This window comes from Chaetodon auriga, chromosome 8 (genome assembly GCF_051107435.1).
Source record: "Chaetodon auriga isolate fChaAug3 chromosome 8, fChaAug3.hap1, whole genome shotgun sequence".
NCBI classification, from domain to species: Eukaryota; Metazoa; Chordata; class Actinopteri; order Chaetodontiformes; family Chaetodontidae; genus Chaetodon; species Chaetodon auriga.
The window spans coordinates 22,019,110-22,039,547 of record NC_135081.1 but is presented as its reverse complement, the minus strand read 5'-3'; the positions used below and the strand labels follow the sequence as shown (position 1 = coordinate 22,039,547).

Here is a 20,438-nt window from a genome sequence, read left to right as displayed (position 1 = left end):
TTTGGATGCAAGTTTTGCCTCCAGTCTTTGCCAGCTAACTGATGTAAACTAGCTTCATTTCTATTGAAATATCAGAGTCAGGACAACTGAGCAACTGTCAAAGCAACTCACATTACACCATGGCCAGGTAATGCAGGCTGGTTTGACCATTTCCAAGCTATTGCATTGATTATGTCTTTGTTAATGCTCTACATTTTTAGAAAGTCATCAACTTTGATTCTGTGATGAGATGAACTGCAGTATCAGCCAGTGCCAGTTAAAATGCATTTAGAAATCTGAAAAGGTGTTGGCAGCCTGGGTATCTGATATTGTAAGATGTAAATTAGTTCCAGTTTCATGTAATGGTTAAAAAGACTGTTCTGTTCATATTATTTTGCTATTCAGATACACAGGAGGTTTTATTGTCACCAGCTGCAGTTTTACACAGTAACAGGATGCCTATGATTAGTGTTCGAGCAGAAGCTTGTCTCACCTTGTTATATTTTATTTACAGTTTGTCAAATGATATCAAGATCATGATTTTGTAGGCTATGCACACACACGTGCACCCATGGCAGCCCTGAAAGCACAGAGCACTCCACGTAAGAAATCCCAATTTAACCACTGAGTATCAGAACAATGTAGGTTTTCCTCTGCGAGTGGACGGACGTGAGAGTTATCTAAGTAAATGACCTGATTATCTACATATTCCACACAGTGAAAAGCGCTGGCTCGCCACAGCTGGTCCAACTGGTCTGACCAGAAGAGAAAAAGGGAAGGCGGGAGGCGTCGAAGAGGAGGAGGAGGAGGAGGAGGGTTCAGAGGAGGCAGTGCTGCGTTGCAATTAGAAAACAAGGTATGAGAGGAAAGATACTAACAGAGCAGGAGAACAGGGACTACAGACACGCCAAGGGACTTCCACAGTTATCTGCTGCTGCTTTTTTTGTTATGAAGTTTGATGCTGACGTGATCCTAACAGTCATCTACCTCAGCAGGTCAGTGTGTATGTGTGTGTGTGTGTGTGTGTGTGTGTGTGTGTGTGTGTGTGTACAAACTGTCCAATGATTTATCTGCTTTTTCTTTGTCATTAGGAAGTTTTTCCTTGCTGCTCTTAGCTGGCAAACTCAAAACTTCTCTTGTTTTAAAGCTCCCGAATCCTGAAGTAACACAAACTTGTCAACATGCTTTTTCTACAACTTGAGGGGAATCAGCTGCTGGGCTGTTAGTCGTGTGCCTCTTGCAGGTTGAAAACTTTGAGTTAATAACTGACTTTGTAAGATGGACGCATACGATGGAATGTTTGCTATGACGTCTCAAAACAATGAAGCCCTGTCACACACCAGTATGGTTTAGTTTTACTTAACAAGTTTCAACCCACTGAGACGGCAGGCTCATGCAATAAAAATCCCCATTAACTCAAACCTACGTGAAGCCCTTCTGCAGCGCATGAGACATGTTTGCTGAAGATTCGTGTGCAGCAAAGCCTATTAAACAAATACAGCAACTCAGAGGCTAAAGCACCACGTGCATGTTGAATTAATGAAAAAAATCAACAGATAGCATTTTAATGCAGTAGATATATAAGATAACAATAGATTAGGCATTATTGCTTCATCATCATGAAACAGTGGTGGTGACTGTGCAGGTAAATACCTACAGTCTGTTTCCTGTTCTGATAACTTCTGGGAGCCAGTAAACTAATCCCTGCGCTCACGTTCCACAGTTCCTGTTGGAAAACTGAATCAGACTCCAGCCGACACTCTACCTCTAACATCACCCGTCCAACATGAGCAATGACCGGGAAAGACACAGGCCTGAGGGGAGCTGGAGCCAGAGCCCTGGAACCAGACAAGCCCCCAACGTCAAACCCAAGCTCAGCCAGGGGGAAAGGAACAGCAAGGAGGACCAGTTGAAGAAGGAGAAGCCAGTGAAAGTGAGGAGATCCAGGAGCAGTGACTCGGAGAGGGTGGAAAGAGGCAGGAGGAGAGAACGAGACAGGCACCAGGGAGAGAGGAGGCAGCGGGGCAGGAGTGAGGAGGCCCGGAGGCGAGACAGGAAAGAGGGAGAGAGCGACTGGAGGAAGGTGAAGCCCCCTGAAGATGATGTGGAGGACACTGAGTGCGCTGTGTGTTTCTGCACATACGACAACGTCTTCAAGACTCCAAAGCTGCTGGTGTGCGGGCACACTTTCTGCCTGGAGTGCCTTGCTCGCATCAACGTGACCTCTCCTGAGCTCAAGACCCTGTCCTGCCCCGTATGCCGTGAGCTGACCGAGCTCCCCCACGGCCAGGACCTGCCCCGCCTGGGCAACAATGAGGACATCATAGGCAAGCTCCCGCCAGACATGCAGAGGGCACTGTCCATCCGCTTCAAGCGCAGTAAGGGCAAACTGCTCCTGAAGAACCCTCCTCCCAATAGCCCGACCAAGACTAACATCCTCACCCTGCCTAAAAAGAGCCAGGAAAGCCAGGCGACAGCGGGCGATGACATCCACTTGAGCGCCATGGAGCAGGGAATAGTCCCAACCACAGTGGTGGACGTAGGCAGGCCTCCAAACAGGGTCAGAGGTCGCCTGCGCAGGTTGTTCCGCTCAGACCAGTGCTACTACGCCGTGGTGGGGTCCATCATCACCATCACTGTGGCTCTCATGCTGGTGGGGATTTTGGCCTTCGTGATCATACCGAATGTGGTCGTGCACCACAGGCCCGTTCATCCAGGGAACCAAACGTTGCACGGTCCCCCGGGAAATGAAGGCGCATCCACTCAAGGCACGGGTCCCTGATGGGGACAGGGGTGTGTGAGACTAAGATGGAGGGAGAGAAAATGACACTAAACTTACTCTCAGTGATCCTTTTCCTCCTTGTTCCTCTTGGTGAGTAATAGTGAAGAGGAAACTAAGCACTGGGACACATTTGCGCTGCTTCATGAGCACTGAAGTGAAGAAATGAAGGAAAACAAGGACAGCAACATATTTTCAAACAAAGGAGACAGGCTCAAAGTTGCACATTAAGGAAACAGGGTGAACCTGCATTTTTCTTTTTTTTTTTGTCTTTTTTACCTTTGTGTTCTTTTCTGAACATATTTGTGATTACTGTGAAAAGCCAGAAACACTGTCTGTGTGAAGAAAATGTCCATAATGATTAATAAGCTGTAAATTTTGAAATGCACTAAATTCTGTGATGAAGAGACGAGTATCTGTTGATTTCATCAGGCTGATTTCCACAACCAGTTCAGGGTTTGTAGTTCTTACAAATTTTGTTTATAGACAAGCTTGTTGTACATAGTCATGGATGATGTATGTATATTTGTAAGTATTTTCTTTAAGAATTGTATCACCAAATAAAGCATTGCTGAGACATTGAAAATGTGTTTCTCATTACGCTCAGAGCAAATGATGATAACACTATTTCTCTGAAATAATCTGGACTTTTATATAATTTTGAAAATAAACAGTGATCTTCTTGCTTTAGGCAGCTCTGCTTGTTTACTGCACAGTGGTGACTTCCTGTACATTTGTGAAAACAGATTTGTTGTCTGCTGCCTGTCAGAAACCTGCATGCTTCTTTAGACACCTGATACCCTCTAGTGGTGTAAACATACCAGTTAACAGGGTTGAAAACTGAATTTCTAATCAGCTGTGCCTCTCAGCTCTTCAGGCTGGCAAACCTGTTTGGCAGAATGACTGTTTCTTTTTCTTTCTTTCTTTCTTTCTTTCTTTCTTTCTTTTTTTTTGATGCTGAGGTGAGATATGTGATGGCTTATATTATGCAATTCCATCTACTTTTTTGGTGTGGTTTGGATGTATGTCATGAAAGTCCATCACAATAATGATATATGGAGAAGTACTGCGCTTATATGTTGCAATAACTTGCAACTTTGCTATGTAAAACAGACAAATATAGACTTTAACACGTATTACATCCTCCCCCTAAAGACAGTGAGGAAAAGTAGGCCATATTTACTTGAGTATTTCCACTTCATGCGACTTTGAAAGGACCAATTCTGTGTAATAAGTACTTGTACCTTTGATACTTACCCACGTTTTGACGATATTTTTGTACTGGATTGCTGGACTTTTACTTTTCGACCATTGCCTGAGGACACACCCACCCGACCCCCCTCCTGGACAATCCGGGCAACTATGGTCGCATGGACCAGAGCAGAAAAGACCCCCCTCCTCTGAATCCACTTCTTACGCAAATTAACCTTTACATGTTATGTGACCGCTTAGAGGTTGCGCATTAGAAACCTCAAAGAACAACCAGAAACGGACTCTTGAGGATATTATCGACCACCATGGCCTCCACTCCCTCCGCGTCTGCCTTGTCTGCTGTTCTCCGGTGTCGGGGGAAAATCTGGAGCAGGAATCCGCCAACCAAGCGGCCTGTCACCTCGGTTTACAGCCGCGGAGCAGCCGGCGGCGTGTGGCGCGACTCGTCAGCTGAGCGCACCCGGTCAAAGGTGCCAGCGTGGGACGCTTTTCTCCAAGGAGAGCGTGTTGTGGTGGGAAGAAGACTGACTGTCGCGTGCAAATCGCCCCGAGTGGAAGGTGAAGTGCTGAGAGAAAAGGACTCCTGGGAAATTGCTAAATCATGTCATGCAAAACTTTCGCAGTCCTCAGGGGTCGCGCACTTAGCAGGTGTCCAAAACGCACTGGTGCGTCAACTGGAACGCAGACTGACATCTAACCTGCGTGGAATAGATAAATGCTCACAAATTATTCAAATAATTAAATACAAAACGTATGCCACACGCATCTGTAAAGTGGTATTCGTTAAGGAAATCGGTGAATTCCCTGCTGGCGTTTTGAAAGTGTCCATAACGCCCCCGCGTTGGATGGAAAACACAGGGCAGATATCGTCTTTCGTGTTCACTGGCTGGTCAGCAGTGAAGAGCGCCTGTTTGTCTTTGACTGCTCTGGTGTCAGAACTTATGTTTGTGAGGCGGGTGGTGCTGTGTAGGTCCAGCAGCGGCCCCGACGATGCGCCACAGCATCTACTTAACCAACAGGATGAGGAAAACATCCGACACGACGCCCTGCAGGTGAGCAACCTCAGACTGATCAATCAGAGCACATCCCATTATTGTGTTACTGGTTTAGTTATATGTAATAATTTTGGACGTCCTCTTTCAGGCAGACGGACAAATCCACAGTCCCACTGACCTCGTCTCCGCAGAGGACACCTCCGGCTCTGGACAAAGTGTCACAGAGGACAGACCTGACTGACCGAGAGTCCAAGGCCTCAGCACCAAAAATACACACTGTGATCCAACCTTATTTATTGACTTTTACTTGGCTTTCACAAAACACAACCCACGTTTGGACTTCAACCCAGTGATATAAGACAACAACTTTTGAGCACTTTATTGCTGTAGTACTTAATGAAAAGTTGGTAATGCAATACTGTCACAATAAACACCTGTAAAACATCAAACAAATGTATTACTTATTATCCTATATGTCACTTTAAATATTCTAGTCGTCCTGGGGGATAGTCAAAATAATGGCAGGACATGTCTTTGTAAGTTGAAACCCTGTAGGTTTTGCACAAAAGCTTATTTTGCAAACGTCGTGGAATAATTTGCAATTAAATGGAGTGAAAAAAGTAAAAATGCCATATCTTCCTTTGAATTGTGGAGCAGAGGAAAAGAACTTGAAATGGAATTGAGAAACAGTTTAAGAACAAAACTGCCTCAAATTAGAGTTTCAAGGAAAGTTTGACATTTTAGCCCTGTTTTGCCGACACTTTTGCCGATTAGCCTGGCTTAGCATAAAGACTGGAAACAGCCAGCCCAGGCGAGTGCCTGCCTGTACCTCCAAAGCTCCCTAATTGACATGTTTTATCTTGTTTGTTTAATGTGAATAAAAATCTACTAGTAAAAACCACGAATGGCCATTTAAAGGGGATTAGTGCCCAACTGGCTGGAACCAGTAACTTCCTGAAGTCTGGCTGGTTGCCAGGCAACCGGTACCACCCAAGCTACAGTTTGGCACGTACGCCTCCGTAAAATGAGGTGAATTACCGTTTTTAAACCTTTTTTTTTTTTTTTTTTTTTTTTTTTTTTTTGCATGTATTAAAGAAACGAGGTATTGTATGCCACTAAGTGAAAGGTGCTGGTAGGCGTGATGTGTTACGTTTGGACAGAGTCAGGTTCGCAGCATAGTGTCCCTCTTTTCCCTTTCCTTTAGCCAAATGTTACTTACATTAGACACTAGTACGGTTAGCGTTACTGTACTTCATTACAGTCGACCATTGCTGCTGAAACACCCTGTAGATATTTAAAAGAAATGCAAAAACAATATAAATTAGTTCCACCCTCATCTCATCAGTCACTGTTGTGTGCTGCTTGTTTGACATCAGGGAAAAAGAAAGGAAATGAGGATTCCTCCACTGAGCATTTACGTTTCATCCCTTGAGACCGCTGGGAATTGCATGCATTTCTCTACAGAAAAGACATTAATCTACATCTGAAACCCGTTGTTTTCCCTTCAGCCTCTCTCTCTCCCTCTCTTTCTCTCTCTCGCTCTTAATTTCCATATTTCTTAAGTCGCGGAATATGAAAGCAGACAATATCTCTTTACATGGGCATCTTAATTAGCTCCGCGGAGGGTAGCCCAGACGTCAAAGTGTTGTGTAATTTCTCGAGGTGACGGTTAAGGCGGGACTTCCCGTGACTGCCCGATACCCAGGAAGTCGTCGTGTTACTTTCTCTCCTCCTCTTCTTCCATTCTTGCGAGAAACAAGAGAAACTAAGCAGCGCCAAGTTGGCTTTGATAGCCGGAAAACAAGCAAGATAACGGCTTTCCAACGGCTCCGCAACGCCTCTCGGCTCCCGTCGTTTAACTTTGCTGGCTGTCATCGAAGAAACGCGGAGAAATGGCCACAAGAGGAAGAAGTGGTCTCACCGTCAGGGTAAGGGCTAATTTCAACACGCTCCTCCTCGAGCGACTGTATTTACAGATATCCTGTCCGCCGAGCAGCGCTGACGACAGCGAGGTCGAAAGTCAGTGTTTATGGTTGTTTTTCAGTCTTCTTTGACACGCCGCACGGCTCATTTGGCGAGGCAGCCACAGGTGATAAGATCGATCGGAGACCGTTAGGGTGAATCATCACTCCATGAGGCACCTTCCCATAGAAATTTACATAAACTCGCCTGACTTCCTAGTTTCATGTCACGTTAAAGAATCTTGTTGCTCACGTGTTATTTCCTCTTTGACTTTTATTGCAGCCTTTCTTTTCTTAAAGTACCATGTTTTCTTTTTATTTCAGACAGAAGAGGATATTGAAAGTTGAGGATCTGTCAGAATCAGAACTTTCCTCCAAGATGTGTGCTGCCCCTCAACATAGTTCGTCCATCTTTGCCTTCATTGACACCGTATTGTGTAACTTAGATTACTGCGCAGTGTGTCAACAAGGTGCAACTCCCGATCTCTGATCATATGCTTGTGATGGTACACAGGCTGTCCTTCCCTTATCCCCATCCTGTTGTCTGTAACAAGGACACGTCTTTCTATTCAGACCCTGTCCTCTTGAAACCACCTCCCACCCTTTGAGTTTCTGTGCCATGCTCCACAAGAGAGGCTCTCTTATTCTTTGTGGTACGTTCCTGTTCATCACCTGGAATGCCATATTGGTGCTTCTGCTGTGGGGAAGACCCCCACCCGGCGAGCCAAGCGAGCCTGGCCGAGATCACAGAAGACTGGGCGAAGGGCCTACCAATGATGTGGTGGGAGACGTGCTCCGAATGGCAGACACGTTCGAAGCAGAGCTTGAAATGCAGAAGAAAATCCTGCTGCAGATCCAGAATCATCAGTCACTGTGGGAGCCATCAAACAGAGACAGACCAAAGGTTGTCGTCCCCCGTCAGCCTGTCATTCCTATCCTGGTAATCGCCTGCAACAGGGTCACAGTGAGGCGCTGCTTGGACAAACTGCTGGAGCACCGGCCTTCAGCAGAGCTTTACCCAATCATTGTAAGTCAGGACTGCGGACATGCCGAGACAGCTGAGGTGATTCGTTCTTATGGAGATCAAGTGACCCATCTGAAACAGCCGGACTTGTCAAATATCGCTGTGCAGCCACAGCACAAGAAGTTTCAGGGTTACTACAAAATTTCCAGGCATTACCGCTGGGCTCTCAACCAAGTGTTCAAGACCCTCTCTCATTCCTCTGTTGTGATTGTAGAGGATGACCTGGAGGTAATCATGTTATCAATTAGTAGCATTCAATTTCTCCAGTTAATGCTTTTATAAGTATTTCATACAATTCAAAAGCCCATGGATAAATGTAAATGTTCATTATTTAGAAATATATTTATCAGTGAAAAAACAATGCCTAAGTTCCATATTTCACACCTGTTACGTCGCCATGACCTTAAACCAGTTGAATTCACTTGTTGACAGGGGGTTTATTAACTGGAATTTAATTATTTATCTTCTACTCTAGGTGGCGCCAGACTTCTTTGAGTACTTCCGAGCCTTGCTGCCACTCCTGAAATCTGACCCCAGCCTGTGGTGTGCGTCAGCCTGGAATGACAATGGCAGGGATGGCTATGTTGATCCAGGCAAGGCTAACCTACTCTACCGGACTGACTTCTTTCCCGGTCTGGGGTGGATGCTCCTCAAGGAGGTGTGGGAGGAGCTGGAGCCCAAGTGGCCCGCTTCATTCTGGGACGACTGGATGCGCCAGCCAGAGCAGCGCCGCAACCGTGCCTGTATACGCCCCGAGATCTCACGAACTTTGACCTTTGGCCGACAAGGTGTGAGTCTGGGCCAGTTTTATGACAAGTACCTGCGTTACATTAAACTGAATGCTGAATTTGTGCCTTTCACCAAGTTAGACCTGAGTTACTTGAAGGAGGAGAAGTACAGAAATGTTTTTGAGAAGGAAGTTTACAGTGCTCCAGTGGTCACATATGAAGATGTTAAGCAGGGGCAGCTGAAAGGTCCTGGGCCCTTCCGCCTTCAGTACTCAACTAAGGACAGTTTCAAAGTGCTGGCCAAAAACCTGGGAATCATGGATGACTTCAAGTCTGGAGTCCCTAGGACAGGATACAGAGGGATTGTCAGTTTCATCTCAAGAGGACACAGAATCTTCTTAGCCCCTCCTCCAGGGTGGACCCAGTATGATACCACCTGGAGCTGATAATCCAGAAGAAAGCCTGTGTGAAGCCTTTTTCTAAATGTGTGTTGGAGAAAGCATTCCAAACCAAAGACTGGTGTTCTTAAAGTTTCTCTTTGATTGAATGATAAGTACTCTAGTTTATTGTCTTTCATAATGCAGAATGGATTGTCCCTCTTTCTGGTGTAGAGGTTATTGCCAATGCCACTCAGGGCTTTTTCACTATTCCAAAATATTTCTTAAAATTTAGGATACAGCCTAAACAGTTTGTTAGACAGAACTGCTGTTATTCACCAGAGATCTATTTTTATATTATGCTAATTGTGCACATGACATTCATTAACGCATCCAATGCAATTACTGAGTTTGCCGCTTTTGTTTTAAATTATTTGCCATTTCTGGAGGCCCATATGAACTGTTTATGTCTGAATATACAAATATAAAATCATAACCTGTGGTATGGTTGCTTATGGTGGTGGTGACTGGTCATACTGCAGTATAATCTGTCAATTGATTCTCATTGTTTGTCCCTTCCCGCTTACATTTTAACATCAAATAATTTTGCTCAATCATTCTCCAATGTTGTACTCCTTGCAGGTTTGTTACCTTACAGACTTCAACATTTGTGTGTTTGTATTTTTGGGAATAAAAAACAATACACAATTTTGCTTTTTAATGAGTTGCTTCATTCAGTTAAAATACCATGCTCTTTGTTCATACTATCATAAAGCAGTACAGTTATTGCCAGCTGATAATATCCACTTAGGAAGTTATGTTTAAGTTTTAGTAGAGCTCCAATTTTCCACAGACACTGAATCTGTGATGCTGATTTTTTTGTTTTATTGTCACATACACAGAACCAACCGATCAAATAGAAAAGAATCTAACAATAGAATAGAAAATAAAAATCTATACAGCAAAAATGAAACCACGGAACAATCAAACAGTACAATCAGTGTGATTTTCAACCAGTATGGCTTTCAAGAAAAATGTGTGAAACAATGAGACAATGCAGCCAGTGAGAGTTTCAGGAAAATGAAACTAACCAGAGCAAAATAAAACATTCAGTACAAGAGGTGGTGATGACATCAGTATGACGGTATGGCAGGTCAATGAATTATAGATTATGAGCTCTATTGTGATCCTCTCAGCCCTCCTACTGTGTAAACATGATGCACAAGGCATTAAAATATATTTATATGACGGAACAGTGCAGCCATAAAAACACTGAATTGTCGCTAGTTGGAATATTGGACTGTGTATCGATCATATATCCAAATAACTAGCAGATAAAGAATGTATGAGGTACTGTCGGACAAAGTGGAATCAGATGATTTTAATGCTACACAAGGGAAGTTACATGAGAGAGCTGTAGTATTTGTCAAATATTACATTTCTGGGAAACAGCGATGAGATAAATTTGCAGTACGCGTGACAGGAATCAGTTCATCTCTATCTGACAGCGTTGGTAGTGTCTACGGTAGCCGCCACGGCCCAAACGTTGCAGCGCGTCCGTTTGCGAAGTAACGCTAATACTCGTCTGTTTACCTCATTTGTAATGATGATGTGAGACCGAAACTGCTAGCTAGCTAGCCTAGCTAAAGTAACGAAGCGCCGGTAAGAGATGGAGGAAGAAACACTCGTTATGGGGGGACGGAGTGATGGGCCTCCTTTTACTTTTCCTCTCATGATAGTTATTTGTTCTCACCTGTTTGCTGTAAAGCAGCCGTTAAATTCTTACTGGCGGCGTTAGCCTGCTAGCGTGCTACGCTGCAGGCGAGGCTGGCTTCAGTGGGTTCGTGTCTCGGTGAGATTTGATATGGCAGATTGCAGACTCTACAACAGTCGCCACAAGTGGAATTGTTGTATAATTTGCCCCTTTTGAATGACACTGTTGTTAATAGGAGCGGCCTTTTAGATTAATTAGCCACCACGTTTGCTGGCGAAGCAACCTTAGCTAACGCTGCTGCTAGCGAAAACGTTTGGCCTGGAATGGAGCCAGGCGACTTGCGAGAGAGCCCCGCCGGGTCCGGGGAGTCAGATGCTGGGGACTGGAGGGAGGTTATTCCCGGTGAGGATGAGGAGGTCAAAGCCGCCGAAACTAATGGAAACGCATTAGATACGGCGCGCAGGGACACCTGCGAGGAGGGCGAAAGCGAAAAACAAAAATGCGTGGCAGAGCAGTTACACAGCCCCTACGAGGAGGAACTGGACCCCAGGATCCAGGTATGAGCCAGCGGCTAATGTTTGCTCCGTTAGTGATCGTTTAACCTTCCATCAAGCTGGATTGACATGTTAATGAGCAAGGCGGTAATGATTGTTAACGGTACCTGGATGGGTGATTCTTTTGGTTGAGAGGTAAATGTATCGAAATAAAAACATTTTGATGATTAATTTTACTGTGCTTTGTGTTAATTTTATGATACTATAATCTGCGCAAATTTGGTTGTCAGATCAAAAGTGATTATCTTGTCAGTGGACACAAAATTGCACCATACTGTGATATCTGTGAAGTACATTTCGTTCTTCCAGCTGGTGTCTCGCTTGCATTACTGATGTCTTAAATTCAATCAAGTGCAACGTTATCGCATATTATAATACATGAGATCCAAACTGGAGCTGATTTCGACCAGCCTGCATGTGTTAGAAGGATATGTAATGTAGTTTTGTAGTTGTTGATAAGGGCCTAAAGCAGTGCAATATTATTTTTTTCCCCACAGGAAGAGTTGGAACATCTCAATGAAGCCAGTGCAGAAATCAACAGACTAGAACTGCAGTTGGATGTAAGTAAAAATACAATTCCCACCCAATTAGAGGCACTTGTTCAGTCTTCCTACACATGACTGAAAAATATGGAAAACAGACTGAATAAAAATGCTTTGATTTTGACAATGTAAAGCTCATGAGAAATGTGGAAAAAACACATTTACTGCCACCCTGGGAATTTCTTGAGAGTCTGTCTCTGTTGTTAAATATTTTAGTAGTCTGCCCAGAAATGAGCTAACCGATGTAATCATGGTGTTTTCAATAACTCTAAGCATTAAGCCTGGAAAAGTCAGATCTCTTAAAATGGAAAATGTGTCCGTGCTTATAGTGTGACGCTCAGTGAACTGACTCATACTCCCCCTGAACTCTAATCAGTCACTCCATGGCAGGTAAATCTAATCTAGTCATTTTCATGCATTAACCATCTAGGATGCCAGATCAGGATACCGGAAGATCCTCACAGAGTCTGCCAGGAAGCTAAACGCTCAGAGCTCTCAGCTGGGTGGCTGCATTGAAAAAGCAAGACCCTACTATGAGGCTCGGCGCCTTGCGAAAGAGGTACACTCAAGCCATATGTCTAAAAATGTTTGAATGTGTCCCACGTGTTTAAAATATTGTTGTTTAAGAAAGCTTGAGAAGTCTGTGCAGTTTGCTAAGTTGAGATGCAGGGGTTTACTACACTTCAGTGAATATAGTGCATAGACCTGCCATTGATTACCTTGGTACCTAAACCTGTGTTTCTACCAAGCAGTCCAGTTCAGTTTGTTACACATTAGGACCATTATTTTTGCGTTTTTATTGTCATCGTCAATCGTTGATTGTCTGCCTTCTTTTAAGAGTACTGCCTGTGCTGGAAACCCAAAGCAGATCTAGGGTTTAGGTAGAGTTTTGTAGGGGTTTCAAGGGTACTGTACTGAAAGTGTTTGGTGGGAACGCGCCTTAAGTTCTAGCCTCAGTGCAAGCCAGAGACTAGATTTGCTGAGAGTCAGAGAAAACAATTTTACTTGTTTTGTTTTAATTGGCCAGTGTGAATCGGCATGGACCAAATACAAACATACATCAAATTGAATGTTGTTTCATTTCCTTGGTTTGGCTCTGCAAACTCAACCTCACCCTTTGGTCCTGTTCAGCACTGCAGGAAAATGCATCTTGGGGTGAGCTGATCGCAAGTGAAAAGCTCTCAAATGCAGGAGTGGCTCCCAAAATACACCGTATAATAAAATTTGGGATCTGATTGCTCAGACAGCATTTGGAGGTGGCCAGGGACACATTTGTTCACATAATACTGCAAGTGCATTCCAGTCTGCACTGAAGGACCACTGAAGGACACCTGAGCAGGGAAGAGAACTCATTCAATATGCATGTGAGATTCATTCTAATGCCAGATGTGAAGTGTGATCCGTCTTAACTGGATGTAGCCCTGCACACAATCTGGACACGAGACACTTGCTTTGTTCCTGTAGGAGCTCTAGCTGTGTGAGATTTGCCCTTTGGGAAATCTTTAAGAGTTAAATATACAAATTTAAATCGAGATGTTTGAAAGATTATTGATTGTTCTCCTTTACTTGCCTGATTGTACATTTGTTGGCCTGATGCACTAAATGTCATTAAACTTAAAACATTTTATGTCAAAAACTATGACTTACAAATACAGCTTGACAGACATCTTATTGAATTGGACCTAACAGAACGAAGGGTTGTGTCCTTTTCACATTCCACTTCTGTAGACTGTAAAAGGTTTGTCTGCTCTCTGAAGGCACAGCAGGAGACCCAGAAGGCAGCTTTGAGCTACGAGAGGGCAGTCTCCATGCACACAGCTGCCAGGGAGATGGTCTATGTGGCAGAGCAGGGCCTGATGGCTGATGGGAAGAACACCCTGGATCCCACCTGGCAGGAGATGCTCAACCACGCTACCTCCAAGGTAACAAGGAGGAGGAGGGACACAAAAACAATGGTGTTAAATGATGCGATGGTGTCTGAAATGGGATGACACATGTTAGAACAATGAACAAAAAAATGAGAGTGACTCGAAAAACATGGTGGGTGACATAAGAGTGAAACAAGAATAAAAGACACTGTCAGACTCACAATGGACAGTTTGAAAGGGATCAAGATCAGTGCAACAGAACCAGAGAAATCCCTTTTTTTTAATTCCACACACTGCTTTGTTAAAACCTGCTGCCCACATTACCCACTGCCGACAGATCAGTCAGAGAATCAGGTGTGTTATCCTGCCCTTTGCACATGCAGCAGTGCCCCCCAAGATCTGTAAACAGACATTCTGATGTGTGGAACTGATGGAGTACATTGAGCTGTTTCACTGTTGTTTGGTTTTGTGACAAACTTCAGTGCAGTGAGTGATTCAGTGAGGAGAGAGCTTCATGCCTTGTTCTTATTCACACACTGCCCTCTGCTTTGTGTATGTGTGTGCGTACTTGCTAACACCCTGCTCCTGCGTGTCTCTCACAGGTGAACGAAGCCGAGGAGGAGCGACTCCGCAGCGAGAGGGAGCACATGCGTGTCACGCACGCCTGTCAGGAGGCCGAGGCTCGAGTTCAGATGCTGCAGAAGTCCCTCAAAAGGGTCATCGTTAAATCCAAACCATACTTTGAGCTCAAGGCCCAGTTCAACCACATACTGGAGGTAATGCAGCCATAGAGCAGTGCCTCTGTTTGTGAAAGCCGGAGCATGTACTGGACGAGATGTTCTGTGCGGCGCCTCTTTTCCTCTGTCACCCCCAGTTTCTCATTTGTTTGTGTAGCTGTGTTATGCATGTGCTGCTGAGTTGACAAAAATACTGTAATATATTCTGTATCTTATGGATTTACTAGAGGTCACCGGTGGGCTGTGGCATAAAATCAATGTTGAAATTAATGATGAAAGTTGCTGTGCCCTCTGTGTGACCCCAGGAGAACAAGGCCAAAGTGCTGCAGCTGGAACAGCAGGTGGCCAAAGTGAAGACCCGCTATTCCATCGCCCTGCGAAACCTAGAACAAATCAGCGAGCAGATCCACGCCCAGAGGGGGAGGGACCAGGCCGAGGGAGGATGCCCGACGGTCTGCGGTGGGCGGAGTCCCCCCGTCGGAGCCGAGTCGGACATCAGAGTGAAGAAAGAAGGTGGGGCCTGCAGCGGTGGTGCAATGGGGTCGGATCGAGTGGATGCCGCCATCGACCTGGTGGAGAAATACAAGGAGAAGGAGAATGAAAAGGAGAGGGAGCGGGCGGGGTCGGATTCCCTTTCAGTCTTCAGCCTGCAGACCATCGCTTCCGACCTGGAGAAATATGACTCCATTGAGCACCTCGGGGACCTCAGCGACGTCGGGAGCGTAACTGGGGACGAGGGGGAGAAAGAGAGAGGCGGAGTGATCGATAGAAGAGACAAGCTGACGGAAACATCCGCCAAAGAGCGCCAGCAGCAGTTCTACAAGCAGCACCACCGAAGCTTCAGTTTGTGAGGCTTTCGTAGGTTCAACAGCTATAAACGCCGCTAAAGTAAAATGTGAGCTATCAAAAAAGTCCAAATTAGGGTAAACATCCCTAACAAGTAGGTACCAACCAAAGTATCAGACAGTGAATTAACTGCAAATGCGAAACTGCAGCGATGCAGTTGTAGGTGTATGATACTCGGTGTAAATAAGCACACGTATGTTGACTGACATTATTCTAAAGCTGACACTGATTAATAGTTAATATTGCAGCCTAGATAGAACACTCCTGAAATCTAAAGAGCTTTCAGCCCTCCAGGGCAAGTAAACTGTATATTTGCTGCCTGTGAGGAATTCTGGGTAGTATTTGTTCCTTGAGCATGAAGGAACAGCGAAGAAAGATCAAAAGCCCTTTTCCAACAGACATATTTAGAAAGGCATCGTTTCTTATTTTCCCAGGCTAATCGCTGATCTAATTTGGTGAGACTGGTGAAAACAAATCCCTCCACTGTTTCCCCTCCAGTCATGTCGAGTCTTATCAGCTATTGCTTCAAGGTAGAGGGTGGCAGGGCGTCTCCACACACTCACACACACACACACACACACACACACGCTGAGATCCACACTCATGTCCACCCTCATCAAGTTCGCGTGAAGGGAAAAATGACAAAAACGGTTCTCTGTCAGTGCAGAGTGAAAGCATGTTTGAATTCACATTTCGTATATTTATTTCCAGTAACATGCTGCCAGTAGCGCTTTATTTTTGGCACGAGAGAATGCGTTTTTTGAAAATTCCTGAAATGATAAACAGAATGAAGTCTGAAGATGATAAAACACTCCGTAGACCCTCCCACTCTGACAGCATGCACTCCTAGTTGGCTATTTAAACAAGACATTTATGACATGTATTCAGGGCTGTGTATGCTGAAACAAACACTGACACTATTGAAGCTAATGCTAATGATGAAGCTCAGCCATGTTTTTGTTTTTATGTAATTACACTGTAGTCTTTTGATGCAAAAGCCTTTCCTAAATTTGTATTATTTAGATATTGTTTACATTTGTATAAGTGGATTTCTTTGGCAGCAATTCCTCTTTCTGTTTGCCTTTTAAAAAAAATAGTTGCCCTTGCTGTAATTTGACGTGTGCCTTGACACAGAACAAGTAACAAATTTAGCATGAGTAGTACTTTGTTGTAAACTCATCTGTACTTCTGTTAAGAGCCATTTAAAGAACAAATGTGTGCCCTGTTATGATTTGTCAAAGCAGCTGAATAATCTGAGGCGCCCAGGCGCCGTTTCCGATGAGACTTGAAGAGTTTATGAGTTATTTTTCGTTTTGATTTCTGTATTTTCTCTTACCATATTGTACTTTGATTGTCAAAGTGTAAGATGCAAAACAACAAAGTCAAGAAATGACTTGTAAATGTATGTAATTATTACAAAGCTGGAAAATATCGACATGTACAGTTACATGTGTTGCTGATTTGAATATTTGACAAGTTTGTTGTACAGATGTTCCGGATACCCACAGGTATGTATTTAAATCATCTGAAACGCCTCACCTTCACTTCTGTCTTAACAGGTAGCCTTCGCCCTTTTAATGGCATTTGTGAATTAGTCAGAATGTCACGCACTGTTTCCAAATTATGCATTGTCATACGTATAACCAATAAACCAGATCATACTTCTTGGGCTTTTGTGATTGCCATATTTATGTTATAGGACTGCAGTGTCCTATGTTAAGGGGCAGGATTAGATGTGAATTCGTGTTTTTCCAGATACAAGGAGAAGCATGATGAGATACAGGGAGAGGTTATGTCTTCCCCAGCCGTCATTCAATTATTCAGCAGATGTATAAATATGAAGCACGACGCTGATCTGAGAATAGATGCCAGGAGAGGAGCAGAGAATGGCGAGAAAGACACAAGAGGGGGAGAGGAAGGGCTTTGATTCAATAGATGACCAGTGTTGTAGAAATGACTGACTACCGCTTCGTTGACTTAACTCCAAAGGGCTTTAGGAAAAGGCTTAACAAAGTAGTCACTGTTAATACCACAGCGCCATATCTGCACCTCCATCCGTGTCTAGTCTTCCTGCCGTGATATAATTATTCACGGAGATAAATCCGCGAGCTTATCATAAACCCAAATCCTCCTCGTAAGATTCATTATGATATTTTGCTTTTGTGGGCCCAGACCTTAGCGCGTTTCATCTTGCCAAGGAGGGAGGGGAGGGGGAGAAAACACGGATAAATGCGTGAGAGAGGGACTGTTACGCACGGTGCGTCTCCATCATGACGTCGTGAATTAGCTCAAGATCGTAGAGGGGGAGAGAAAAAAAGGAGGGGAGTGTGGTGAATCGGTGTTTCGTCGTTTATGGGGATGCGTTTGTATATAGTACATGTATATTTTTTTCTATGGGTTTTTGTCATTTCTTACCTTTGCCATCCGTAACTGCAATACATAGAGGAAACCCGAATAAGATGCGTTTTGTTTTTGTAACATTCTGTTTACGAACGGAGCAGATTGCACATTTATAGCCATATTATTATAGCCATAAAAACCGTTGCAAAGATACATATTTCTACCAAATAATCCGACACTGGGCTTTCCCTGGCGGGTCCCATCCGGAGGACGCACTGTTATCTTGACTGAGCGCATCAACTAATAGTAAGTACACATGCTACAGCTTTGCTTCAGGGGGCTAGATGCTACTATTACTGTGGGTCGCAATATTAGACCACATTCATCCACAAAATGCTCCATTTCCCGTGGAGATAAACTAGACAGATGCCAATTCGTTCTTCATTTTGTATGCAAGGGCCATACATTTTCGATGGGCACAGGCCAGATTTGTTTTGAGTTCCCTCTGGCAATAAACCACCACCATCCTGTCAGCATTTGCCTTTTTACGCTTTAAAAAGAGACGATAACGGGATATTTCACACCCTTTTAAACCACATGCAGCCGGTTTAGGCAGATGTCATGTTATTCCAGACGCTACTTTGGAGATCCACTCATATGGGGACTGTACGGGCTTGTTAATATGGTCGGCCTTCCTCTACAGGCCATCACGGATTCCCTTGTCAACAGCCGACAAGTAACTACCGGCAGCATACGGTTGGTGGCACCCTTACTGTGACCCTCACGTCTCAATAGTTCATGCTCAGCCATGCAGAAAATACAGCATCTGAGTCTGTGTGCATGTACCCCGTGTGGACCAGCTCACGGCTTGGAAAATAGCCACTCCGTGCTTCTCAACGTCAAGCGTGAGCTTCGCCGCTGAAATGGAGCGGATCGTCCCTTTCCATTGCAGTTTCCGGCATTATTCACACACAAGGAAGTGGGCAGTGTCTGTGCAACAGTGACATTAGAGTTGGAAGTGAATGTGGATGGGCTGTAGGTGTTTTGTAACGCGGTGTTTCACAAGGCTGCAGCGGTTTGGGGCAGTGGAGGCGCTGTCCGTGGCGCTGAAGCCTTAATTGCATTTAAAGCTTGAGGCTAGTGGACGTCCCCCCCCCCCCTCCTGCTGTCTGTTCAGTGGTACTGGAGCCACAGCGCTGATGGAGAGAGCTGGCTTGGTGCTGGTTGGGTTGCCTCATCTGTGCTACACACACTCACACAGTTTGCTTTTATCTGGCTCGGTGTGTGATCGCTGATATTAATGATTCCTGCTGGGCTGTCCTTCTTTCTCCCCCTTTTCTCTCTGCTGCCTCCCCTCCCCTCCTTCCCACACAGGACAAAAGCACACACTGTACGGTGCCAACACACACATGCATGCACACACACCAACACACACACTCTGATGGTGTCTACCTCCTGCATGCTTCTTGTCAGTGAACTCTAAAAATACACTGGATAATGCTAATGAAGTATCCAGCAGAGTTTGTCTGTCTTCCACAAGCAAGCCTCGCTGCCATCTGTCTCCCTCACTGGTGCTTTGCTTTGTTAGACCCCCCCACCCCCCACCCACTTCACCACATGCACCCTCCACCCCCTTACTGCCTTGTTAAGTGCGAGAGTGTATGGGTGTATTTATGTTTTTGCATGTGTGACAGCCTCATAAAGCAACATTTATTATTCAAAACTGCAAATGAACAGCTATATATAGTGTTTTCATCATTCATACAGTCAGTTGTGTACGTGTGTGTGTGCGTTAGTGTTTCCCTTCCTGCCAGCTCTGCAGTCGCTGTGCCTCACGGGACTCAATGGTCTTTTGACTTTTTGCTGGTTAGCATAACACACCCACTCTGTACTCATGACGGCTGCGCAATCGACAGTCAGAGTGACGGATAGCAGCGTTAAGTTAATTTAATAGTTTGCTGTATTTGTTATTTCTTGATATTATTTATTATTTACACATCAAAGTCTGTTTACAGCTGGAGTGCGACTGCATATCTGAAAGAAGTTGTATAAAGCCTTTTTGTGGCTCCAGAGGGAGCTGTGCAAAGTCTGATAAATTGTCTCAAGTGATGCCACTTGAGTCAGCGTCAGTCGGGGCAGAAGGCCAACTTTAAAAATGGGAAAAATCTTTGAATCCAGAGTTAGAAGGAAGTGAGCTTATTAGACATCTGTAGCTGTTCACCTCTGCTCCAGGCTACATTAGTGGTTAAAAGCAGGATACACCAGAATCTCCCACTGAACTGTCCACGTTCGAGTTGCATTGTGGGTAATTTAGGCACAGAGTGTTTGACAGTGAAGACGAATGCATGCAATTAACAAGACGATATCTCTGGTTCTGGTGCGATTTAATCATTGTTCTACGAAGCTGTCCATTGAGTCCGACAAGGTTACTGGAGTGCAATGCTCAATCGGTAGAGTCCTCTTTTAATGTATTCCAGAGTTTCCTTGCCAATGAATAGGCAAGGTTGGCCATTATGCCTCAAAAAGCTGTCAACACACCTAAAAACACCTTTCTGCTGTGCAGTGGAGAGCTTTTGTTACCATCCATTACAAGCTGTTGCAGATATTTTTCTACCCTGACATGAAGAAAACTCTGAAGTCTATTGAGTCGTGCCTTGGTGTGAAATGTTTCCATGGGCAGCCACTTTGCAAAAATATCAGCCATCAAAACCTCAGCTGAAGCCTTGTATACAGGGCCTTTGAAATTAAGCCAAGCTGGCTCTCAGCTGAGCATGGGCTGTCT

At 44.6% G+C, this 20,438-nt stretch overlaps 4 protein-coding genes across 4 annotated transcripts in view; all 4 read left to right on the top strand.

The window, feature by feature from the left end:
• The first annotated feature begins 850 nt into the window (after positions 1 to 850).
• On the top strand, positions 851 to 3,341 carry rnf183 (ring finger protein 183). The gene is made up of 2 exons (XM_076737797.1): positions 851 to 974; positions 1,703 to 3,341. Exon 2 carries the CDS (start codon positions 1,766 to 1,768, stop codon positions 2,759 to 2,761), a length of 996 nt encoding a protein of 331 aa, XP_076593912.1. The 5' UTR covers positions 851 to 974; positions 1,703 to 1,765; the 3' UTR covers positions 2,762 to 3,341.
• A 3,327-nt stretch (positions 3,342 to 6,668) lies between these two features.
• Positions 6,669 to 9,744, top strand: mgat1a (alpha-1,3-mannosyl-glycoprotein 2-beta-N-acetylglucosaminyltransferase a). Its single transcript, XM_076736302.1, has 3 exons — positions 6,669 to 6,893; positions 7,251 to 8,178; positions 8,426 to 9,744. Exons 2-3 carry the CDS (start codon positions 7,546 to 7,548, stop codon positions 9,122 to 9,124), a joined length of 1,332 nt encoding a protein of 443 aa, XP_076592417.1. The 5' UTR covers positions 6,669 to 6,893; positions 7,251 to 7,545; the 3' UTR covers positions 9,125 to 9,744.
• A 777-nt stretch (positions 9,745 to 10,521) lies between these two features.
• sh3bp5la (SH3-binding domain protein 5-like, a) lies at positions 10,522 to 16,981 on the top strand. The gene is made up of 6 exons (XM_076736948.1): positions 10,522 to 11,326; positions 11,821 to 11,883; positions 12,296 to 12,424; positions 13,623 to 13,787; positions 14,336 to 14,509; positions 14,776 to 16,981. The coding sequence occupies exons 1-6, from the start codon at positions 11,093 to 11,095 to the stop codon at positions 15,319 to 15,321; spliced, it is 1,311 nt and encodes a 436-aa protein (XP_076593063.1). The 5' UTR covers positions 10,522 to 11,092; the 3' UTR covers positions 15,322 to 16,981.
• Positions 16,982 to 17,562: 581 nt separating this feature from the next.
• gabbr1a (gamma-aminobutyric acid (GABA) B receptor, 1a) overlaps positions 17,563 to 20,438 on the top strand; it is a 66,220-nt gene continuing 63,344 nt past the window's right edge. Inside the window, exon 1 of the mRNA XM_076736947.1 lies at positions 17,563 to 17,962. The gene's annotated coding sequence lies outside the window, so the exon portion shown is untranslated. The remainder of the gene's footprint in view (positions 17,963 to 20,438) is intronic.